We start from the raw sequence: 25,029 nt of genomic DNA on the forward strand, positions 1-25,029 counted from the left end.
AGGGATATGATTAGGGTTAGGGTTAGGTTTATGATTAAGGTTAGGATTAGGATTAGGGTTAGTATTATGATTAGGGTTAGGGTTATAGTTAGGGTTGATTAGGGTTAGGATTAGGGTTAGAGTTAGGGTTAATTAGGGTTAGGGTTAGTGGTGGGGGTTATGATGAGGATTAGGGTTATGATTAGGGTTAGTGTTAGGGTTATGATAAGGATTAGGGTTATGATAAGGTCTAGGGTTGTGATTAGGGTTAGGGTTATGATTAGGTTAGTGTTATGATTAGGGTTAGTGTTATGATTAGGGTTAAGATTATGGTTACGATTATGGTTATGAACCAGAACCAAACTCAAGCGAACAGAACCACAACCAAGTCAAGCAAACAGAACCAAACTCAAGCAAACAGAACCAGAACCAAACTCAAGCGAACAGAACCAGAACCATGTCAAGCAAACAGAAACAGAACCAAGTCAAGCAAACAGAACCAAAACCAAATTCAAGCAAACAGAACCAGAACCAAACTCAAGCAAACATAAACAGAACAGAGTCAAGCAAACAGAACCAGAACCAAACTCAAGCAAACAGAACCAGAACCAACTCAAGCAAACAGAACCAGAATTAAACTCAAGCAAACAGAACCAGAACCAAACTCAAGCAAACAGAAACAGAACAGAGTCAAGCAAACAGAACCAGAACCAAACTCAAGCAAACAGAACCAGAACCAACTCAAGCAAGCAGAACCAGAACAAAACTCAAGTAAACAGAACCAGAACCAACTTAAATAAACAGAACCAGAACCAAACTCATTCAAACAGAACCAGAACCAAACTCAAGCGAACAGAACCAGAACCAGGTCGAGAAAACAGAACCAGAACCAAACTCAAGCAAAAAGAACCAGAACCAAGCTCATGCAAACATTATTTATGTCCTCATTGCAGGTTGTCATTGAGAAAAATCAGATGCCTCAGCTTGAATGTGCTGATCCGATTTCTCCTCTCAGTCAGTATTTGTCCTGCCTTCGAGAAGACTCTCTTGGAAGGAACAGATGTAGCCACGATACTCAGCCTCCCCTCTATCACCTGTATCCTGTATCCTCATGTGATTGGCCGCATGGCCGCCATGCTGACCAATCAAAACAAAGTTCTGCTGAACTTTTGCAGAGCTGGGGCTGAGCACTGAATAATAAGCAGCGAAAGGAACAAAACTGGGAGCCGGCTCTCTCGATGCGAGCCAGCTCTTCTGATTCACTATAAAGCATCAGCTCTCAGAGCCGCTGCTTTTGATCATGACACATCTCTAACCCCTTGGGAACCCCTGCACAATAGGAGCAGGTTCATCGGCTCTTTCTGCCCACATGTTAGGCTAACTTGCTAAGTACTCCTATAGCTTTAAATGATAACTTAGTACATAGATGTAGGGACTTAAACGGTCTCATAATGTCCATATTCATTACGAGAGTGACAAAATATAGTTAATTTTTCACATCATATTACAGCCAATCGCAGCTAACTTGTCCTCACTAGCAAGCATTTACTTTATGCTCTTTTTACTTTAAAGCTGCTGTTGGTGGTCGTGATATAAACATCAGTTCAGAGAGAGATTTTGAATATCAACACTACCCCACCCCACCAGATTTCCACTACTTCTTGTGCATGTTCTGAGGAAGTAGTGCCGGCTTCCCAGCCAATCAGAACAATGTAGGGGGGCCGCCACTCGACCAAGGACAGAGGGTCGGAGAGTAGCTCTGATTGGTCCGTAATAACAGGAACAAGGGGAATAATAACATAGCTTGATAGAAAGGCACTTAAAAACAGAGATTTCGCCATAATCTCAAATTACTTCAATTGTTGATGAGCACTGATGGGTATGACTTCTTTTCCAAACCCAGACCAAAAAAAGTATAGTTTTCTACCCCATATCTACCAACTGCACATTTAACTTGCCTCAATCACTTATTTAAAAGAAATGGGCCATTTAGCTATATGCCAGATTTAATCTTCTACGTGCTGGGTAAAAGAAATTTGTACAAGTCTACGACACTATTTTCATATAAAATGTTGTAAAATAAAAAAAGCATATATCTAAAAGACTTTGTACTGCATGGTTTTTCCAACAAAGATGCCTTAGTGTTGAACTATTAAGGATTAATTTAATATGGATACGATCACTCACATTCCAGCATTTAATGTTAGCTTAACAAATCAAAACAAGCTATTTCCAACAGTAACCAAAACCTTTCAACCTCACTTGCAGTCATTTTAACACAAATACAAGTTTAAAAGTCCTCAAAATGTAAAAGCAAGAACCAGCGATTTCATTGGGGGCATTGTGTGGTGTATGAATTAGTCCTTTGCAGTTGTCAGTGTGGAATCCAGACAGTTACAGGAACTCGTAAAAATGTTGAAGAAAATTGCTCAAATGATAGACCAAGTAAACATTTCGATCAAATTTTATTTGTTTCCTTTCGAAAAACTGAATGCAGACAAAATATTTCACTGCAACAACACATTTCAATCTACATTGTACACTTACATAGGGGTGTAAATTGAGAGTCTGCTTAAACATGACTGGGTGTGTTACAGTTAAAGCAAAAATACCAGGCATACCAAAAAATAAAAAGAGGAGAAGTCAGTGCTGGGTGGCGAGTGACTAACAGTCTGAAGGAGGAAAGGACTCAATCCTGACTAGTAAAATATTTACAGCAACATTTTTATGAATTCTACTGTCAGGTGGAACATGTTTGAATACAAAGGCAAAAAAAAGAAAAACAAGATCCTATAAAAGTACAGCAATGACAATTTAAAATCATGTCTTGTTTCTTCATATTTTAGACAGTATTTATTTTACAAAAGTTGACTTTTTTTCCTTCTATACCCCTCCCAAATGCTTCTACAGTTAAGACAACAAATCGTTTTAACTTTGAGTGATCAGGCACAGACATGTAGTGGCCTATATTAAAAATACAAAAGGGTACAGTGAGAAGATAACACGGTCTGGTTCTTAGTCGCTCATTTCCATGTCTTCCTGGTGGTGATCGTCTCCATTCAACTTGGACTTTTTAGGGATTTGGCCCTCAGATCTCTCCACCTCTTCTTGAACTTTCGGGGATGAGGCAGAGTCGGAGTCACTTTTCCTCTCGTCATCATCCTCTTCTACTTCTTTTTCACTGTCATAACCTTGCTCCTCTTCATCATAATCTCGTGTCACCTATGAAGACAGTTTGGGTGGGCGTTAAAAAAAAGGAATTGGCAAAGAAATGTTATTTGTCCTCAATGTGAGTACAATTCAGCAAATCAATAATCTGCAGATGTGCTATTGGATATAAATTATTGAAACTGGAAATTGTGTACATACCTTAACGTCTCCTTTCTCACTATCTGATTTGCGGTCTCGATCTCGTTCCTTGTCTTTGCTCCTCTTCTTCTTACTGGCGGAGCGTTCTCTTTCATCTCTGCTCCGGTCCCTGTCCTCCCTCCTGTCTCTATCGCGCTCCTTTTCACGCTCCTTGTCCTTCTTTTTCTCCTTCTTGTGCCTGTAAACATGACAAATGTTCGATATTCTTGCTGTACACTAAATGAAACTGAAACAGTTGCATGTACATAAAACGATTGCAGCAACTCACCGCCTAGGTGATGGAGACCTGGACAACTTCCTCTTGGGGGACCGGGATGCAGTGCGGCTTCGCCTGTGCCTCCTGGAACACAAATTAGTAATCAGGAATAAGAATGAAAACTATCATTACTCCTGTCAATATGACCGTCTGTGGACTGGGAATCTCATTAATTGAAATAAAGTTGCCCTTTAGTGACTGTACATGATCACACACAGAGCTCAGACCCACTCACCGACTAATGCTTCGAGACCTCCTGGCACTGCTGTAGCTCTTCGGAGGCGTCTTAGACCTTTTCTTAGACGACTTTTCCTCCTTTCTCCTTTCCCTGATGAAGACAGAAGCAAGATTAACAAACAGCATTAGTTAACAGCACAGAGCAGGACATAGGGGAAACTCGGCATTACCCTACAAATCCCCTCCAACTATATTCTAAAGTTTTAGAAGGAGCCAACATAGGTCAGCAATGACTTTTCAAAAAGGCAGCTATTTTAGCTCCCAAGACAATGACAGAGTTACTGACCTTGATCTACTGCGGCGGCCTCTTTCCCTGGAGTGGGACCTCCTCCTCCGTGGACTCTTGGACCTCCTTCTACTCCTTGAGTGGGACCTCCGTCGAGACCTGCTCCTTGAACGTCTGCCAACAGCACAGAATAGCACAGTCAAAACCTAACATAACATAACAACCTTGCTAGGTAGACACCACAGCCCATCATTCTCTGTTCACATCCGTTTTATAGTCCACAAACAGAAACTGTCATGCACGTTAATTCACCTGTGTCTTGAGCGAGATCTGGACCGCCTGCGCCGCGACCTTGAACGCGAGCGGGAATGCTTACGCTTGTCATCTTTCTTATCTGTAAAAACAATTATGTTGGGTTAGATATCTTTTACATAGAACATACTCTAGGAAAAACATAACAGAAGAAAAAACTATTTCATAGCCATACTGTAAAATATTGAGTCTTAGGAATACTCACTTCCTGGTTCAATGGCTGCAGAAATAAGGGACTGAGCCTCTCTGACTCTCTTCATGGCTTCTTCGATCTCCTTGTTAGAGGCGTCAGTCTTCATCCCTGGATTCAGGTTCAGTCCGGCCGCTAATGGATTCAATCTGCAAGTGCAATAAATTATTTAGAGATGTCTCAAACACACACTTTAGGCTCACTGGATTGCATGACTTGAATGAGTGTGTGTAGAGTTTCTTACTTTGGGTCCATGGACTGCATGAGCTTCAGGAAGTCTGCAGAAAGAGCCTTAAAAAAACACAAGGAAGATGTTCTAATTATTGGCACACTTCATTTATAACGACCTGAATGCATGAATATGAATAACGAAGTCCTTACCTGGGGGTTCATGTTTGGTCCTGGCATTCCCATGGCAGCCATTTGCTCCATGTTGGGAGCCCCGAGACCTCCAAAAGGTGTCCCTCCCATCTGAAGTCATGGACAAAGACAACTGAGAACTTTGGCAGAGACAATCTAGCAAAACTGCACAACTTTTTAACATGCAGGTAATGCGACCTAGCATTTTATCTTAATCAGTAGTGTATTCACTTTTGGCCCTCTTACACAAACCGTGTAGAGCCGAGTCAAGTCGAGTAGAGTAGGGCTAAGACGGGCCGGTGGAAAAGGGCCATTTATCTTCAATCTTATATTAAGCTTTTGCCTCCTTTAAGATTTTAAAGCTTCAGCGATGAAGGAAAAATGTTTAGCTACATCACTGCCACATTGTGGTCCATGCACCCTGGATGTGTTAATACATTTCTTAATGAACACAATGTTAACTCCGAAGAAGAACACGGTGAAAGTATAAAACTCACTGTTGCCAGAGGATTGGGAGTTGGAAGAAGGCCTCCCCCAGGCATCATTCCTGCCACGGCATTGGCTGGAGCCAGCAGGGACATAGCTTTAGATTCATCAGGAATGACTCCTGGAGAAAGACAGCAACATTTCAGTATGTGCTCTTAGCAGGCATCAATAAACACTCAGACAAGACTTGCAGACAAGCCACCTCAGTCTAACTACTCTGTAGTGAAAAAAAAGTAAAAATAATCAAAATCCACTGTTTGTCTTGTCTGTAAATCTTGATCCCTAACTTTTTTTTTTTTTTTTGTGAAAGCATGATTGATTGTAGGATTAGCATCTATGAGTTTAAAAGTCACAATACACACTGTGTTCAACACTGCCAAGATTTTATCACCTGTACTTGTTTTTTAAGTCATGAACCAAACGTAAGCAAGCACAGCCAGTTGTCCCATGGGATGTGCTCTCAACTTTCATTAGATGTTTTATGAACAAGCGACTCGCGCCGGCTGCTTCGCTATAAAGCACACAAAAACATTGAGATACAGAAAACAAGTTCATGATTTGGGTGTAGACACATGGGTACATTTCAACATCACTTACCATTACCAATACAAAAAAACTTAACAACAGAAAAGGTCTGGTCATATTACCTTTTCTGGGCTTTTGTTGGTGTTTACTCTGCACAATCCCACCACAATAAAATTACTTACTTTGCAACCACACTGCTAGAAACTACTGCATTGCTAGGTTTACCCAACAGTTTATCACTAAACAATGTCAAAGATAAACTGAACTTAACAGTTAAAGGCTACAGCAAGCAACATTTGTGATAACGTCATGACCAATGTGCCCAAAGCTGAAGAAAAACCAAACAGTATAATCAAAGGGAAAATCATATGGAGATGATCATCCATGGGTGTGCAATCTGAAAACAGGCTAATTCTGTAATCTCACATATGACATTTTTTTTTTTAAAAAAAAAGGGGGGAGAGAGAGAGAGAGGGGGAGAGAGACACACACACATGCGCGCACACACACACACACACAACAGAAAGGACACTTGAGAAACAGGATAAGGCTGCAGAAGACAAAACTGTTGGTGGCATTTTCAGCAGGGCCTGGTATATAGGGCTGGCTGAACCAGGAAAAAGAACTGTAAAACACAACAACAAAAGAAACACCACTGTTAAACGTGAGAGTCACTCAACTCTTTCAGAGTCATGTGTGGAGAGGGTCAATCAAAAAACATTTTTACTGCAACAGCAAGCAGAGGCTTAAAACTACTGTATCTGTTGTGTGTTAGTGACAATTTGGAAATAAAGACGCACAGTGTAAATAAGACAAGGCTCTGGCACATGAAGCAGTCAATGCCAAAGGCAGTTTGTGCTAATCATGATTAATGACCAAATGATATGCTAATTAGCTTCCACCACATCTGCTTAGTGAAACTGTAGATGATGGCACACACCTTCACATCTACTCTAGCATGCACAGCTGATTAGTTCATCTATCTTGCATGCTCTGTGCTTGGTGTAGGGATGTCCCGAACAGGTTTCTCCCGATCTAAGCCCTGATCCTGTATTTATATTTCGCACTTCAGCAAAGCACACTCCATACTAACATTAAATCCAAAAACCTTTGTATTTGCAGTGAACAGCTCTGTCTAAAGTCACAAAGCCAGACCCGAATTAGCCACAGTACAACCATGCAAGTGTTTTCATGTATTTGGCTGATTAAACCTCTAAACTCAGATTACTTTCTCTAACTAACACAGAAGTCTGCCGCTGTGATCTGTAGCACCTGTTAAGGGTGAGGCAACCTAAACCTGGAGTGTAGTGACATAAGCAAACTCCCACTGCAGCCTCGCCCTATGTGAGACGAAATAAGTTTAATCAGCCACTAACCGAAAACACCAGTGTGTAAGCGCAGGGTCTTTAATTGAGTCCTACACTGATGCACAAAATACCAAAGTCAAAAAGAATGTCAGTGTGGATCTGTTGTGGAGAAGAATTAACCGTGTGTATGCAATGCAAAATAAAGAGTACAAGTTTAAAATACTGATATGTTGATAAAGGTGAAGAGATCTTAAGTGTTGTCTCTCTTGCATGTTGTTATGGCTCGTTTCCACCAAGCGGTCTGGTATGGATCAATACAGTTTGGTACAGGTCGGTAACGCCTGATCCGGTTTGCGTTTCCACAGCCAACTGTGCCCTACTTGGTGGGCGGCATGTAAGCTGGATGCTGATCAGCTACGTAACAGCGTGATGTCATGGCAGCCCGACACAGTGTACCCTGCTAATAAATGCAACGAAAAATGTGAGGAAAGTCTGCACCTCCTCGGTCGACCATGGAACGCTGTTTCTTGGCGCCATTTTCCAACAAAAAAAGTTATCTTGCGAAGTCCACTGGAGATTTAAGCATGGCGGGGTTATGTGTTATTCTTTATTACCACTGCCGCACAGGAAGTGACAATTCTTTCAACCAATCAACGGACTGCAGTGTTTCTAGCTCCACCTTCTGGGGTCAGATTGGTATGTCTGGCACCCCATCAGAAAGGTACCAAAAAGTGGGACGGTTCATCTCAGTAATTTGGGAACCTGTCCCGGTTTTAGTCAATGGCAACGCCACAAAATGCGTGCCATACCGAGACGAACCGGACTGAACCGCTTGGTGGAAACGGGGCTTTAGTGTTAACACTACGAGTCATTAACGTTAAATTTCCCAGGCACAACTCACTTTGCAACGGGCATGCCCAGAGTCCGAAAATATAAACAGAGGATCAGAAGTGGCTTAATTTTAAGAGGACACCAACTGTTTAAAAAAAACTGCTAGGCCTTGGTAGCCCAGCGTCGCCAGACCCAGGCCGTGAAGCGGTTTGAGCACATCTGCTCGGGGCATCCCTCATTCGGTGCGTGGCTACTAATCAACAAACATTGTACTTCATAAATTTATGAAATCCTTTAAACATGTGAGGAATTGAGAGAGCCCTGCACGCTCTCTCCTAAACCACCTCATTTGGCTTAAGAGTTGTGTGGCTAGTTTCTAAAAAAACAAAAAAAACCAATGCCTTGAACAGAGAGAAAACAAATGAAGAGTTAATATTTTACTGCAGAACAAGAGAAGGGGGGCTTGCAAGCCAGGTGCCATAATTTTTTCTAATCTCCTGATGGCAGCAGAGGACCACTTTCAGCCAGCAAGGAAGGGGCTCTCTGCAAATGACTTGTCCACTATGAAAACCACAACACAAATAACAGAGAGAGAGATTTACAGCTAGATTGTAAGACATGGACACAAATGTACATTTTCCCTTTTAAATGCCTAGAACTGCCAAGCACTGAAAAGCTTAGCTAATTTTGCTTGGTCAGAAGAAAAAAACACTCACAATGGCTCACATACTGTTTGCATATTTATAAAAAAAAGTAACCTAGACAATGTGATGTATGTTTGGAGATAGCCATGTGAGCGCCAAGGGATAACACAGACACCCACCTTCAGCAAAAGGGACCACGATCAAGGCTCTGTCCACGAAGACGGTGTTCGTCAGGTGTTGGGAAACTCCAACCGACTCAGACTCAAGGAACTTTACAAAACAGACACGTGAAGTCACAGGCAAGGGAGAGTCACTGGAAAAAAATACAGATATGTTGTGCAAAGAATACAAACAAGGAGACCCAACATGCCTTCTTCAGAATACTCAAGAGATTTGTCTTTGTCACCAGGGACAACTGAGTGAAAAGGACTATGGGATGTACAATCTAGTCCAGTCTATGATCTCTAATACTTTGCTTTTCACTAACAAATGATCTAAGAAACTTTGTTAACATTGCATGGTTACAGAACTCACATTGACAGTCGGCTGAGAATCAATGATCATTTTGATTACAGAGCTGAAACTAAATGTTGCCTGCTGTGAGTGAATTATTATTACTTCATGATTATTATGTTATTGCGGGTCTTTGACATGTCCTACCTGCCCAGAAGCCAGATGTAAATCAGTAGAGGAAAATACAGCACAAAGAACAATTATTTCCTACTGTACTCCATACTAAAAATACTCTAAGAAAAAAACATTACGTCCCAAATGTAATGTAGAGAACCCAGGGGTTAGCCAACAGGACCTCATTGCTAAATCAGACATGGACAGAATTCAAAAAACATTCAGTGCATGCTGTGAGTATCAAATCTAAGGCTGCAGACTGTATACTTTATAGGATACAAGATAGACTGTTTAACCCTCCTGTTGTGTTTGTTTCTCTGGAACAGCAATAATGTTCCTGGGTCAATTTGACCTGGGGCATATTCAATTATCCAAAAGTGTCAGAACTCCAAAAAAATCCAGATAGTGTATTTAAATCTAATTTTTTTAACTCACTTACTAACCATTTAAATCAAGAATTAGTCCATTGGTGTTCTTTAATTCTCACACATCATGGTTTAATGAGGATAACTCACTCGTTTTTCATTAAAATTAATGTTAATTTTTGTATGTACATTGGAAAGCCCTAAATATGAATGCAATAGTTTTACATGACAGATTTTAGTTTATTTTACGTGACAGATTTTTTGTTGTATATAGTGATGTTGATAAATTAACACGACACCTCTTCTGTCACATGCTGCCCGTATTTTTCTGCTGCATTTAGCTGGTTTGGAAGGCATATATTGCCTAAAATAGACTGTTAAAAGGGTCAATTTGACCCCCAATATAACAGGAGGGTTAAATAAAAACAAAGAGACAGGTAATGCTAGACATCATCACAATGAGCAGAGGATGCAGTTACTGATTCAATTTACAGTTATATAAAAACAGGGAGGCAAATGGTTGTTAAATATTTAAATGGTACCAGAAATGATAACTAGTTTTAACATTGATAGCTTCACTTTTTATCAATGAAATGTTGAGATGTATGTGATAGGATATTTTACAGTGTCTTGTTGGCGTATCATCTGACTCAATCAATCCAGCGTATAATCGTGTTACTCGTGTTACCAATAGGTCGATTGTATTTAATGTAATTACATCCCGGTAACCAAAACTAGAATCTTCGTTGAATCAGTCACACGAATCACACTGAACAGAATAAAATAATAGATCCTTTATGTGTAACGTCGAGGGGAGTGACTGCTCCTGCGTTGACTTGGCGCGGACAAATGTTAGCAGTTAGCATGCTGCTGGCGAGGCCTACTCCACAGGCCTCAAGAGGAGCCCAGCTTGAGCCATGTAACAAAACGTTTCACAAAGTTTAAGTTCTCCATACTTACTCGGGTGGAAACAGCTTGAGCTCTTCTATGTTTCCGAGGAATCCAAACAGAGTCCTCATCTGCTCGGACGTGGTGCTCGGGGAGACATTAGTCACCTGGATGACGTGCGTGCTGGAATTCATTTTTTAGCTTTACGCTAGCGACGTGCCTGAACTAAGGACAGAAATACTGAGTGTTGAACATACAAGATGAAAACGGAATCAAGCGGAAACTAAACTCAGCATCTTTCCGATCGTGTGTTGGTTCAGAGTTGCTGCGGGCGGACGGACAAACGACGACCGCGAGCAGAGAGCAACAATGCCGCTATCGAGATGTCGCGAGGCAGAGATGATGCCTTCATGTACAGTCGGGAACGTCGCACTCTGAACCCTTGCCCTGCTTAGGGGGGGATATCACTGTCTTTGGCTTGAGATGAAAGAATGACAATTTTGTCAGATTTGGTTGATTAAGGAGCTGTAATGATGTACTCTTTTTTTTTGGTTTGAACATTTACGTGTCAATGCTCTTTGTTGGAATAGCAATAGCAATTATATTTATAAAGCACATTTCATTACACATGTGTTCAATGTGCTTTACATGGAGAATGAAAAGAATAAAAACTGTTTTCCGAATAGAGTAAATAAAAACTGAAAAACAATAGATACACCAAACATACATCAGACACAGCAATTGTTGCTGCACATGCATCCAGTCACATCAGTCATCATATCATTCATACGCTTGAGAAAGTAAATTTGTTTTGAGTCTTTTTTTAAAAGTGGACAGTATTTACGGACCTGAGGTCTACAGGCAGTTTGTTCCAAAAAGATGGACCACAGTAACTAAAGGCTCCTTCACCGGACTTTGATTTGACTCTGGGTACATTTAAAAGAGTTCCATCTGCTGACCTAATGATCCTGGTTGGGTTATGCACTGTGAGCAAGTCAGAGATCTACCAGGGAGCTGAACCATTGAGTGCTTTATGGACTAATAATAGGATTTTGAAAGTGATTCTGTATTGAACAGGGAGTTAGGGAAGTGTTTTGAGAACCGGGATGATATGGCCATATCTTCTTGTACGTGTCAGGAATGCATACAGCAGAATGTACACTCATGCATTCTTGACTGCACTCATGCTTTATGAAAACATGTTTTGAGACATTTTTTTGAAAGTACTCTGAATACTTGTTTTTAAAAGCAAGTACTCCGGTACTTTAACTCAAGTAATAATTTGACAGAAGAACTTTCACTTGTATTGGAGTAATGTTGGACCAGGAGGATCTATAAATTGACTTAAGTAATGAAGATGTGTACTTTGTCCACCACTGTTTAAGAAGAATATTTATATTTGAATAATGTTTCCTCCATGATGTTAGTAATTCAAAGTGACATTTTAACTAAATTTGGAGTAACGTTAAGTTTTTCCCACTCCCCTTGAAGGCAGCACGGCTGGATAGGGCAGACTGAAAATGGGCGGGGTTAAGATGGTTGTGTCACTATTTAGTTGCTAGGCTGCTAGCTGGTGGTGAACTCTTGTGCAACGTTTTAACCCTTTTCTTCTGGATATCATAAGGTCATGCAAAGACCATGATAATCCCCGAGCGACAAGCGCTTGCTAAGATGCATCAGTCATTCTAAACAAAGGTCTTAGGTTGTGCATAGGTTGGACAAACTGCGTCGGAGAGCAACTCAAGGACCCGAATCGAGGCGCAAAGTCGTTTCCTGCTAACGTAGCATCTTCGATGTGAGTTTGCATGTCAACAGGTTACTGTGTTTTTGGTATCGGCAGACACTTTGATTGGATGGCATTTCATGGAGGCAACTTGCCTAATTCGATTTCAATTAAACTTAAGCAAACATGGAAGTTTTCATGCTGCAATGAGTTGAGGAACCAGTGAGTAATTGCATCATAATCCTCGAACAAGCTGTCAAGGATGGATCTGCAGAGATCGACGACATGAGACAGGCAAGTGGATGCACCCCTTTGAGAACCTTTGAGAAATGAGAACTTTTGTTCATGTGTTTACTTAAAGAGGGGTTTTAGAGCTTTGTATTCGTCAATGTTCATTGGCGCGAAATGTTTGGAAAGTGCTGCCTCCAGAGTCCTGAGTAACCTGTCCCCCTCCTTCACTTTAAGCAGCACAAACTATATCTCAGAGGTGCCATGAGCTAACATTCAGCTACACAAGTTCAACACTGTGATACTTATCATTGGACTTTCTGTCAAATCTGCACCTTTTAAGAGGGAAATATTGTGGAGTGTATTTTTTACTTCACTTGAGTATCCCCCCACCAATGAGCAGTGGTGGACAAAGTACACAGCTTCATTACTTAAAGGCCCTGTGAGGAGTTTTGAACTGGTTGAGAAACAGACTGAAAATGATACTGATGCCTCTTTATGACCTTCAATAGCAAACAAGTCCATCAGCAGCAACACTAGCACCTTCTCTGTTGTAATTTTTAATGCCTGAAACCGCCCTGGGGGGGTAGGTGCCAGACCAGATGATGGATATATTGCTTCAGAAACAGCCTTTCTTTGACTGTTTTCATGGAAAATAATCACATTGCCTGATAAAGTTGACTTTTGAACACAACAGGATGAGGCTTTTGTTGAAAACACTACTTTTGCATGTATAGGACAAGAGATAAGAGGTATCACTTTGTCCACAGGGGGGGGCGCCAGAATTGATACATAACAAAAGTTCCTCACAGCACCTTTAAGTCAAAGTAAAGATACTCCAGGTCAAATATTACTACAATACAAGTGAAAGTTGTTCAGTCAGATTATTACTTGACTTAAAGTACTGAAGTATTTGCTTTTAAAAATACTTAAGTATTCAAAGTAGTAGTCTTAAAAAATCTCAGTGTATTTTCCCAAAGCATGAGTGCAGTCAAGAATGCATAGAAGTACATTTGCTTACATTATGTTTATCTAGAAACCATTATTTGAAATCTCTAAAAAATATACCTTGGAATAAAAACAGAAACTAAGTTACTCCAAGCACAGACCACTTAGTTTGAAATGTTTATCTGGAATGAAACAAACGTTATGTAGCTCAACACACTTTCTCAGGTTGGACAGTGAATTTTTGTATGTTTGTATGGCTAAACCACTGAGACAAACATAACTACATAAACACATTTTACTGACCTAGGGATCAGATTTCAGAAAAGAGAAGGGAATTCATGAGCTGCAAAAGTAGTGAGTAACAAGAGCACTGATAGAAATGTAGTAGAGTAAAAAGTACAATAAAGTAAAGTACAAATTTACAAAATTAAAAAAAATGTCCTTAAGTACAGTACTCAAGTAAATCTACTGTTACTGTCCACCACTGCCGAGGAGAGACAAACAGCATAGGATATATATTTTGAATATTGTGTTACTTTTATAACAAGAGACACAGTTATACATTTCAATGCTTAAAAGCAACATGAAAAGTATTAATAAAATAAATTAACAAAGAAAAATAAATGATGCATTTACCATCCCATTTCAATCTTTAAATGTCAGTGTCCAGGATGGTATAATAGCAGCAAGATTAAATCTATTTTAAGAAACCCACAGCAAAAAATCTAATTGGTTGAATAATATTATGTACTAATGTCAATTGAAGGAGATCAGGCCATGGATGTCAATCCGAAAGTATTTATCTTTTTAGAAAAAATTATGTTTTATTTTTATATTTCAGTTGAATATAAACTAGTAAAGTTTTCATCCCCTTTTTAAATAAACATTTTATTGTTTTACTAAAATCTGTTCATTTAACAAAATTTCCCTGCGATATATATGTATATACTGCATATGTACTTTATTTCAGATTCATAAGTCCATATCATTATAAAAAGGTATGAAAAAACTAGAAATAAATAATAACAAATACAGTACATGGGCAGCAATACCTACAGGTAACATGTTCATCATCATTAAAACATAAAAAGACATTTGTTCCAGTGTTTTCAAGAAACCAGAAAAATACCTTTTGTCACTTAATGTGAGCTGAGTGAGCTCCCGTAAAATGTTATTATCTGAATCAACAAGGCGACACATTCATTTATACAAAACATTTCTTAGCACAGCATGAAATGTAGGGACATTATTAGAGACAAACATGAAGCTTGAACTTGTCCATCTTGGTACTTTGAGAAAGATTCCATATGCATCATTGTATGCAACCGGAAGCTTTCCCTTTATAGCTTGAATGTAACTGCACCACAGATTAGCAGTAGAAAGAGGAGTACAGTAATCTCTAAAAAATCTCTGTTTTAACATTATCTGTAATTATTAATAATTTTATTACATTATCATTCTTGGTTTTTGTGTAGGTACTGCCACCTTTTTAATTAAAACTACAATATTTGTTTGTCTTTCCCAGGAAAGCGTTAGCATCTCATGGAAACTATGAACTGGAAGGACACAAAATGATAAATGTTCCCCCGTGTACACCTGCATTCTCATGACACCAACACGGAGATATGGGCTTCTTAAGACTGGTAGTCAGAATCATGGGTAGGATCAGTACTTTCAGGTCCTATCAGTTTGTTCTGCTCCTAGCTGCTGCACTGGCGGTTGTTGCTTTTTACTACTTTGGCTCAGAGAGGCAGAACTTCTCCAGCACCACAAAGAGGATCAAGCAGAGCCAGGCCAGCCACAACACCAACAGAAATGATGCAGACCTCTCTGTGGACACCAAGCTCATACACTCGGCTGGATCTGAGGAGCAAGGAGGAGAGGAGCGAGATGCAGGAGGAGAGGGCGAGAGGTTTCTGTCCAGGAGACAGGACAGTGGAGCTGTCGATCAACATCACCATGCACTCATGATGTTCACCAAGGTGGACAAGAGCCGCAGCCTGCAGGATAAGTTCAGGGTGGCCATGTTGTCTATGGTGAAGCATGCACGCTTCCTGGAAGGAGAGGTGTTGGTGCTTCATTTTGTGAGCGACCCAGCCAGCAAAGAACTCGGAGAGAGGATGCTGCTAGAACTTCTGTTTGATGCAACATTTAAGTATGAGGTGAGTTGTTAGAATGTTCAATATAATGTGGATTATATTTGTAGTAAAGCTTTTATTTATGTGAATTGATGTCACTCAAGTTTAGTGGTATGCAATTCAGATAGTGGGTTAGTATTTCACGTTATAAATCATTGAACCTAGCAGGGGGAAAAAAAGTCCACTCACGTATTTGTATTTTCTTAAGAATTCTTAATTAATTTTTACAACATATATTTTTAAATTATATGAATGACCTAAAAAGTTGTTTATTTCCTACTCCAACATTATTTATTACTAATAATAATAATATTTACTTTCAGAGCCTCCGTTTTAACATTAATGCTAAGTCTTTTTTGCCCTTGCCTTGCCATGATCAGGCTCTAAAAATTGCCTCAGGGCTTAAGTTGTTTCCACATATATTAACGGAATGTGTCTGCTGTAATTTGGTTGATTTCCATGCTACCTAGATCTTCAGCATTTTATCCTTCTGCTTTAAATGTAACAGTTTTTTTTATACAGACATAAAAGTCCTGTGCACTTGTTCCACCATTACAAGATAGGAACCACATTATAAGATATTTCAGACTAAGGTTAACAATTAATACTAGAAATAAATGGTAAACATTATTTTCTTCATAGCAGGCACATAAAAATACGACTCTAAACCAGCTGGCTGTAGATGTACCAGATCTCCCCCAGTGGAGATCATGAGAACTTCCTAACCTTCCTACTCTGTAATACGGAAAGAACAGATGTTAGCAGGCCAGAATCAAGTGTCAACATACAGTAACTATCTAAAAAATAGATATAATATTAGTGAAACAGTGCCAGAAAGACATGCCTATGAAACTATTTGGTGTTTGTGGCACATGTATAACATTTTGAGTCTACAACTGTGTCTGGTGGACTCGTACTAAGTCTGCACTTCTCACAGAATGCACTTGCACTTGTAAAGTTTCATACAGATGCAAACGAGCATTAATATGAGTCAGCTTGTGACCTCAGCTGAACACGAATAGACACAATTTTACAGACTTTTTGACAACATGTTGTAGATTGACTCATTTGAATCTGAGTGTGTTTGTGTTTGTGTTTTTCCAGAGACAGCTGTACTTGTGTACCAGAAAATAATGAGAGTACAAACAGTTGAATCACCTTTATTTGACGTAGTGCCAAAAATATATATTTCATTGTCTGACGACACCATAAGCATACTGACCCCTTCACAAGGCATCCTCCAAGAGATGGTCATTGCTGATAGATTCTGTTTAAAGTCAGGACACATGGGGGCAGTGTTGCACTACAAGTGTAGTCGGGGACATCCCTCTGCAACTGTGCTCTCTCTGCCAAAACACTCAGTTATGTCCCGTCTCTGTTGCTCTTTGGGTTACATGCAGTGTCCTGTCCCCATTTCTACTCCTACTCCTATCATAGAGCAAGACACTCACACAAAAAACCCAGATTATACATTTATTATGCTTGTAAATCCTCCTCACCTTGTAGGCTTTCTGTGTCAAGAATGTCTCATCATCGACAACACCCGGTGTGGATGTGATATCCGTTTTAGCTCAGGCTGATCCCCTGCTCATATTAGATTTGTTAGGAGCTTGCTCAGCTTGACTTCTTGGCAGTTTTGAAGGTTTGGTCTTGATTTTCACTCTCTGTTCTCAGACTGGACTGGAGCCCAGTTGTGGTGCATAACATGGAGTAATACAGGACAAGGTTTTCTGCTCAGTGATGGCATAGTACTGCTTAACCAATATAAACTATCTACATTATTACTGTATAGTATCAGAGAGGACCAGGCAAGGTCTCTTTCTGAGAAATTCAAACTCTCCTGCAGAGATTACCTTACCTAAAATGTATGACTCAACCAATGCCCCGTGTATAACATGTAAACAAAATATGTAATATGGTGTAATGGATTACAATAGTACATAAAAGGAATTTAACAGAAACACTTTTTCCTTATATGTACTGAAACTGATTGTAAGTGAGACTCTTGGTTTAAAAAAAGAAACATTTCAGAAGTGCTGCTGCCATTACAATAGAGTAACATGTAGATGGTCTGAAAAGCTTATTTGAGTTCAACTTACAAACCAATCAGGCCACAAGTAGGGCTGCGTGATAAATGATGAAATCGATAAATTGGATTTGATTAAGAATGATTTTGAAAAATGCTCTTGGACTGCCGTAGTTCTGTAACCCAAAACTAATACAGTGGATTTTTTCTGCTGAATTGAATCCACTACAGTGTAGTCTACGTCTTAATTAGCAACATAAAGTAGTGTTATAAACTCAAGTAATGAAATAACCCCAAAATGTACTTTGTGGAGTAAATAAGGTTACAATATGGTTCCAAGCTTATTCTTTTCTTTGTCTTTTGTATTGTATTTTTAAGAAGGAAGAAGAAAATTAAATTGTAAATTTAACATAAAACAAAATCATAAATCGAGTTTGGTGTGATAAAATCTGAGATTTTAATTTTAGGCCGTATCGCCCAGCCCTAGAAATAAGTTGAGAAATCGTTTTTGAAACTGTAAAATATCTTTTGAGCACATGACTACAATTCGTTGCAGTCCTGTTAAAAATATAACGTTCAAGCTCCTTCTGAAGACTGTTCCTTAACTCATAATAAATTACAACCAGCCAATATTTGCTATTTAACATTTTCAGATCCCACAAATTTTTCTCAGTATCAGTCTTAGCAACTTTGCTTTAGTTTGGTTCAAGAGTTTGATAAGGATCTTTGTGAATTTGATATTTGAAGTGACCAATATAGATAATAAGTGGTACATATTACAATCGGAAAATGTCAGATTTATTTTACTAGCCGTCTGCTCTCCATTCTCCAACGAACAATACCAAAACTTCATAATCTAGGAGACATTTAAACCGATTTTCCTGCTGCAACTTAAACCTCTCAGCTGGCAGACGATTTTGTGCCAGTGTATCATTGAAAAGCAAAAGTTGTTATAGTAATAATATATATGTTTCATTCAGACTGAAGTTGGTTCATCTTGCACCAGCGTCACAATTTTTATAACCCTCTCTCACAGCTGTGTTCCTTGTGAATTAAATTCACATGCTCCAACTGTGCCTGCAGGCTGCACAACCAGTGGTTTGATCATTTCCGTGGTGTTATTCCGCACCAGTGCTTCTCAGCATCATACACAAGAAAAATGAGTCATAAAATAATGTTCTGCATCCACTGGCACAAGTACAGCCATAGTCTCCGCTCTCTTCACACAAGCACAGAAGCTTAGCCAAAGTTACAGATGGGAGGAGGACTCCCTGGGGGCTGACCAAGCCATGTTTAGGAGTATGTAGACATCCGTGTCTGCTCATCTCAAGTGTCATTCCTCTTTGATTGTTTATCTTAAAGAAGCATGAGGGTAAGACCAAAGTTATGCAAGATCTTTAGCCTGCATGACTTCTCATCAGTGTTAAATTCAATAAACAGCCTGTGGAGTCACACCGCCTGGAGGCTGTACTCATTACTGCTAACAACTTTCACTCAGTCCTGATGACACAACATGCCGAAATCCTTCCTCACTCAGGCATTGCTCAATGAAATGCTTCATTTTAAAATTATTCCTGTCAACCCGAATATCATAGCAGTGTATAATCCCCCAAAAATGGGCCTTTAATGGGTGTGTTATTAAGAATGTCTCAACTAGGAAGCCACAACACGTATATATAGTTCTGGGGCCTGTATACTCTATATGGGAATCAAAGACCACATTTTTTTTAAGAGGGAAGTGGTTTTCCCATTTCCCCGTATTCTCATCTTTATATAGAGCCTCTGTATCTTGTTGTGATGAACATATAATAATAATAATAATAATCCATCCACCTATTATCTTGACCGCTTATCCCGTTAGGGGTCACGGGGGGCTGGAGCCTATCCCAGCTGGCTTCGGGCGGAAGGCAGGGTACACCCTGGACAGGTCCCCAACCTATCACAGGGCTAACACAGAGAGACAGACAACCATTCACACCCAAACTCACACCTACGGGCAATGTTAGAGTGATCAATCAACCTGGTGAGCATGTTTTTGGACTGTGGGAGGAAGCCGGAGCACCCGGAGAGAACCCCCGCATGCACTGGGAGAACATGCAAACTCCACACAGAAAGGCACCTACCCGACCAGGGATTCGAACCAGGAACGTTCTATAATAATAATAATAATAATAATAATAATAATAATAATAATAATAATAATAACAATAATACATTTCATTTAGAAGAGCCTTTCTAAACACTCAAGGTCACTTGAGTAAGAAGCAAGAATAAAACACAATAAATAAAAGAATGTGATAAAATAAATAAAAACAAGCAGAGTTACACCAAGTTAAAATGAGGCAGATAAGTTAGACAGCGAATGCAGTTGGAAACAGATGAGTTTTGAGTTTTGATTTTAGCAGGGGTAGTGAGTCAGAGTCACATGTACTCAAGTAACTGGATCAAAAAAGATAACAACAAACTGTTTGTCATTTCCAAGGAAATATGAAAATGTACATGACTAACTTGCTTTCTTAAATTCCCACTATGTGCCTTCCCCACAACATCCAGTGGGACCAAGAGTCTTGTATTTTTATCATTAGCCTATTAAATGGTGAGTAAATACACTCTATAAAAAAGATGCCAAAATACGATTTCTCAAACCCTTGTATAATCTATCATGGTCAACTGACGACTCTCAGTGAGGTCTCTGTTTTTTATGGGAATAATTAGTTCATTTGGACTGAAAGTTATTTTCATCGCACAAAGAAAGATGGAAACCAGAGTAGCAAAAGGTCAGTAGACATCCCCAGCTGTGTTGATTCTTGTAGTTCTTCCAAATGCATACTTTAAGTGACCAAAAAACCTTTTGATGTAGCACATATAACCACAATAATCTAATAAGGATGAGTTGAAAAAAAGGCTTTTTTTATAATTTTCTTCTTTCAGCAGGTCAGCCACCTACAGAGTAGCTTTGCATGATTAGCAGCTCAAAAGTCTCCTTATTTATCATACAGTGGTGTCCATTAAGACACTCATCTCAGCACTATTCAGCTTCTGCCTGAAACACTTTGTTTCAGCTGCTTTTCAAGTGGTAAAAAGTTAGACAAAGCTTGTAGGTGTCACTTTTCACACAGCTTTGTAGTCAAGGAACAACCCTAAAGTTATGCCTTTACAGAAAATGTATGGTATGTACTTTAACATTGTCCTTATAGGACAGCAGAGCCTGATGTTAGGTTCCGATCAAGTCTCGCCAAGTTCTCGTAACAAGATGTTCAGAGAAGCCTGAAAACACGTTGGGGGATTAAAACAACATCTTTGTATCACCATGTTAAGAAACTTAATCAAATGTTGACACAGACAAAGCTTCAAGTTTAGTCAGTTTCATACTTTTTTGCTTATTTCAAAAGTTGGTTTGAAAAGGTAAACAACAGAAATAGGCTCCTTGGGTAGAGCACTCTTGCTACATAACATCTTGCTTGTCCAGCTAGCATATCAGTCTGTTGACTTTGTTTCTGAGGAAGCACTCGTTATGTAACTGTTTGTTTCAGTAAGAAATATTGGGTAGACTACCTGCATGAATTCCACTTTTTAATAAAATTGAAATCAGTGTTATTCAGAGGTAGTTTCATGAAATTCTCAAAATAGAATGGACTCCATGCCTTTCTAGAAAGAGATAAAGAGATTATTAACTAATCAAGCCTAAACTTCTATAACCAAACAGTATAGTACCAAGCGGCAACCTCCAGTCTCAAAATATGAAGCCCATGCAGAAGTGTTTATAAACTGCAATTCATCGAGAATCCGCTTGAGGCTGGCTGCAGAAACACCGGAAACCACAGACATGAATGGGAACGCATTTGCAGATCGTGGCCATATTCTTAGTCTTCAGTCTATAATGTGCCATCAATCACCCCTCCAAAAAAGCACTGATTTCCACAAACAGTCGAGGGCTTACCTTAATCTGCTAGCATCATTAAATTATGTTTGTCTAATGAAGCACATGGGGCGGTTTTATAATCATACGGCCATATTGTGAAGGTTTAATCTGAACCCTCCAACACACACACTCACTGATGCCAAGCCAAACTAGAAGAGGCTGTTTCTCCCAAGCAAACACTGTTCGTTCTCATCCATCATATTCATTTTGTCCTGCAGGAAAGCTTTAATGATAATCAGTGCTTACTATATTAGAAAAATCCTCTTTCAGTAATCTGTGGGGATATCCACTGTACATGAGCAGAGCAGAGACTGCTGCCTCACAGCTGTCGAAGGATTCACAGCCCAGAGGAGCAACACAAGACGATGGTGTTTAAAGGGATTTTGATTGTGGATCAGCATGACTGTGTGCAACCACCTATTTCAGTTCATGTAATGACATAAAAAAAATGCTTATGAGAAAAGCTCTCTCTTGAAATTGATGTTTCTTTCACTCTCTTTAAGTAGTTTTATAAAATGACAACTAAAAAGTTGACATTGGGTTTACCAATAGCACATTAAAGCTACATTACAGACTTTTCATTTGTTGTGTGCAAAACGTCTCATATTATGTCTTTACTATACTCTGCTGCAGTTTGAATATTGTTGTCCGACCCTGATCCCACGGTGTTGCTCCTCTTTGCAGGTGTTGTTCCATGATGTGGAGGCTCTCACACAGAAGCTGTTCCCCATCGTGGAGGCCATGCAGAAGCACTTCAGCTCGGGCTCTGGGGCTTACTACAGTGATGCCATCTTCTTCCTGTCTGTTGCCATGCATCACATCATGCCTGACAGTAAGGAAAAACATTGTTGTTTGTTTGTTTTCTGAGGCTTTTATGCCTTTATTCAGGTATAGGTCTCTACTCTTCTACTCTTCTTCAGAAACGGGGAAGAAAGAGTGGGGTCAAGCATGGTAAGTTGGAATCAAACCTGGAGCCATAGCCTCTATAAATGAACCACACTACTTAATGGCAAGGCCAAACTGGTGCCCAAAAGTGGCGTATTTGATCACCTTTATTAGCAATTTAATAACTATGGATATTTATGTACATTCTGAGAAAATAAAATCATAACAAACAGGCCACATTGGATAAAAAACAACAACAACAAATAAGAACTGTAAGAGTTAATTTGCATATTAGTTAAACATTTCCTCTTCTGTCATGGGTGCAAAATATGCTGCAGGTTGTTATGGTTTTGAGCTCTGGGATTTTTCCCTATACCCCAAAACAGTGGGTTGTTTTTTAGCTGTTTGAATAGAAAATACAGAAAAACAGTCTATAGAAACAATTATTCTTATAAATACATTCCCATAATTTGAAGATGTAATTATTGATCCATAAAAACAAACACCAAAAAACTTGCTTGATATCAAGTTGGATAGATGGTATTATGTAACATTATCCTGTCTTTCAACATAAAAGTGACTGCAGGTTGAATTGTTATATTTCAAACTATGTTGTTGGAAGTAGCCTTAAAATGTATCAGGGTTCCCACGCGTCCTGGAAAACCTGGAAATCAGTTGACCAGTTTTCCAGTACTGGAAAACACCTGGAAAATGGGAGAAAAAGTAAAATGTCCTGGAAAATCACATATAGTCCTGGAAAATTATTCCAACATGGCTGCGTGTGACCTGACCCTATTAACAAAACACATCCCCATTCATTGAAAGTTGAGTGCTCGCTGTGCTGGAAAAGACAGCGACACTGCACAACTTTTTTCACATCTTTTCTCCTTCACTTCATAATCATGCATTCACAGAAAACGGGAGTATATTGTTTATGTTTTATGGTACATTTGGCTCAATTACCGTACTCTAGCTCAGTTGTTCTCAAAGTGGGGTCCTGGGACCCCTGGGGGTCTGCGAACCATAGCGTGGGGGTCCGTGAAATAATTTGAATACATTTCTAATAAATTATAAAATTGTGCTGTCATTACAAAACAGCATACACCATTGTTATGATACCATTTGGTGGCTCGAAGGGATATGTGAGTCTTGTTACTGTTAATTTTCTGAAAGCGTTGAAGATCAATTACTTGAAAAGTATAAATGCTGTCATGTTGAGTCCACAAGGAATGAAATGACCCTCTGTTTTAAAGTATACTAGTGGTATTTACTTGATTCAAATTGAAGTGTTATCTGTTTATCACTATGGTACAGGTCTGAAGTATTTACATTGATACGTTTTACAATACAAATAGTTCCAAGGGCAACTAAGAGTGCAAAAGGTAGTAAGCATGAGCTTTAGTGATGGGAAGTTGGGCTCTTTTCAGAGAGCCGGCTCTTTCGACTCTCAAACAGCTCTTAATTTAGGATCTTTTGTAGCTGTATATTTTTTACCTTAATTTTGCAAAAAATAATAGTTTGTGTTGAAAACCCTTTACATACGGTGTTTTATGAGAAGCCTTATAATGCCCAATTGTGTGCATTTCTTTTGTTACAAAATCATTCTCACCCTGATCCTAGGGTTATGATTAGAGTTAGGGTTAGGATTGTGGTTAGGGTTAGGGTTAGGATTAGGTTTAGGGTTAGGGTTAGGATTGTGGTTAGGGTTAGGGTTAGGATTGTGTTTAGGGTTAGGGTTAGGGTTAGGATTAGGTTTAGGGTTAGGGTTAGGATTAGGGTTAGGGTTAGGATTAGGGTTAGGGTTAGGGTTAGGATTGTGATTAGGGTTAAGGTTAGGGTTAGGATTAGGGTTAGGATTAGGGTTAGGGTTAGGATTAGGATTAGGGTTAGGGTTAGGGTTAGGATTGTGATTAGGGTTAGGGTTAGGGTTTTGATTAGGGTTATGATTAGGGTTAGGATTAGGGTTAGGGTTAGGATTAGGGTTAGGATTAGGGTTAGGGTTAGGATTAGGGTTAGGATTAGGGTTAGGATTAGTGTTAGGGTTAGGATTGTGATTAGGGTTAGGGTTTTGATTAGGGTTAGGGTTATGATTAGGGTTATGATTAGGGTTAGGGTTAGGGTTGGGATTTGGGTTAGGGTTAGGGTTATGATTAGGATTAGGGTTAGGATTAGGGTTAGGATTAGGGTTAAGATTAGGATTAGGGTTAGGGTTAGGATTAGGGTAAGGATTAGGGTTAGGGTTAGGGTTAGGATTAGGGTTAGGGTTGGGATTTGGGTTAGGGTTAAGGTTAGGGTTAGGGTTAGGATTGTGATTAGGGTTAGGGTTAGGGTTTGGATTAGGGTTATGATTAGGTTTAGGATTAGGGTTAGGATTAGGGTTAGGATTAGGGTTAGAATTAGGGTTAGGATTAGGGTTAGGATTAGTGTTAGGGTTAGGATTGTGATTAGGGTTAGGGTTAGGGTTTTGATTAGGGTTAGGGTTATGATTAGGGTTATGATTAGGGTTAGGGTTAGGGTTGGGATTTGGGTTAGGGTTAGGGTTATGATTAGGGTTAGG

General features: G+C 39.4%; 2 protein-coding genes across 4 annotated transcripts in view; one reads left to right on the plus strand and one right to left on the minus strand.

The window, feature by feature from the left end:
- Positions 1-2,425: 2,425 nt before the first annotated feature.
- LOC117827541 (serine/arginine-rich splicing factor 11-like) lies at positions 2,426-11,022 on the minus strand. 3 transcript variants are annotated; one of them, XM_034704142.1, is made up of 13 exons: positions 10,675-11,009; positions 8,902-9,035; positions 5,807-5,926; positions 5,427-5,536; positions 4,951-5,040; positions 4,814-4,860; positions 4,585-4,718; positions 4,380-4,461; positions 4,128-4,241; positions 3,840-3,932; positions 3,617-3,688; positions 3,349-3,526; positions 2,426-3,201 (listed from the first exon to the last, which is right to left on the minus strand). In XM_034704142.1, exons 4-13 carry the CDS (start codon positions 5,508-5,510, stop codon positions 2,995-2,997), a joined length of 1,101 nt encoding a protein of 366 aa, XP_034560033.1. In that variant the 5' UTR covers positions 5,511-5,536; positions 5,807-5,926; positions 8,902-9,035; positions 10,675-11,009; the 3' UTR covers positions 2,426-2,994. The 3 variants fall into 3 exon arrangements, with proteins under 3 accessions (XP_034560033.1, XP_034560024.1, XP_034560015.1); XM_034704133.1 differs by having other exon boundaries at positions 5,807-8,639; positions 10,675-10,993; XM_034704124.1 differs by lacking the exon at positions 5,807-5,926 and having other exon boundaries at positions 10,675-11,022.
- Positions 11,023-12,135: 1,113 nt separating this feature from the next.
- The window catches only part of xxylt1 (xyloside xylosyltransferase 1), a 43,867-nt gene continuing 30,973 nt past the window's right edge, over positions 12,136-25,029 (plus strand). Inside the window, exons 1-3 of the mRNA XM_034710095.1 lie at positions 12,136-12,619; positions 15,027-15,663; positions 22,272-22,419. Coding sequence (XP_034565986.1) covers positions 15,127-15,663; positions 22,272-22,419 — 685 coding nt within the window. The 5' untranslated portion in view covers positions 12,136-12,619; positions 15,027-15,126. The remainder of the gene's footprint in view (positions 12,620-15,026; positions 15,664-22,271; positions 22,420-25,029) is intronic.

This window comes from Notolabrus celidotus, chromosome 2 (genome assembly GCF_009762535.1).
Source record: "Notolabrus celidotus isolate fNotCel1 chromosome 2, fNotCel1.pri, whole genome shotgun sequence".
Lineage (NCBI taxonomy): Eukaryota > Metazoa > Chordata > Actinopteri > Labriformes > Labridae > Notolabrus > Notolabrus celidotus.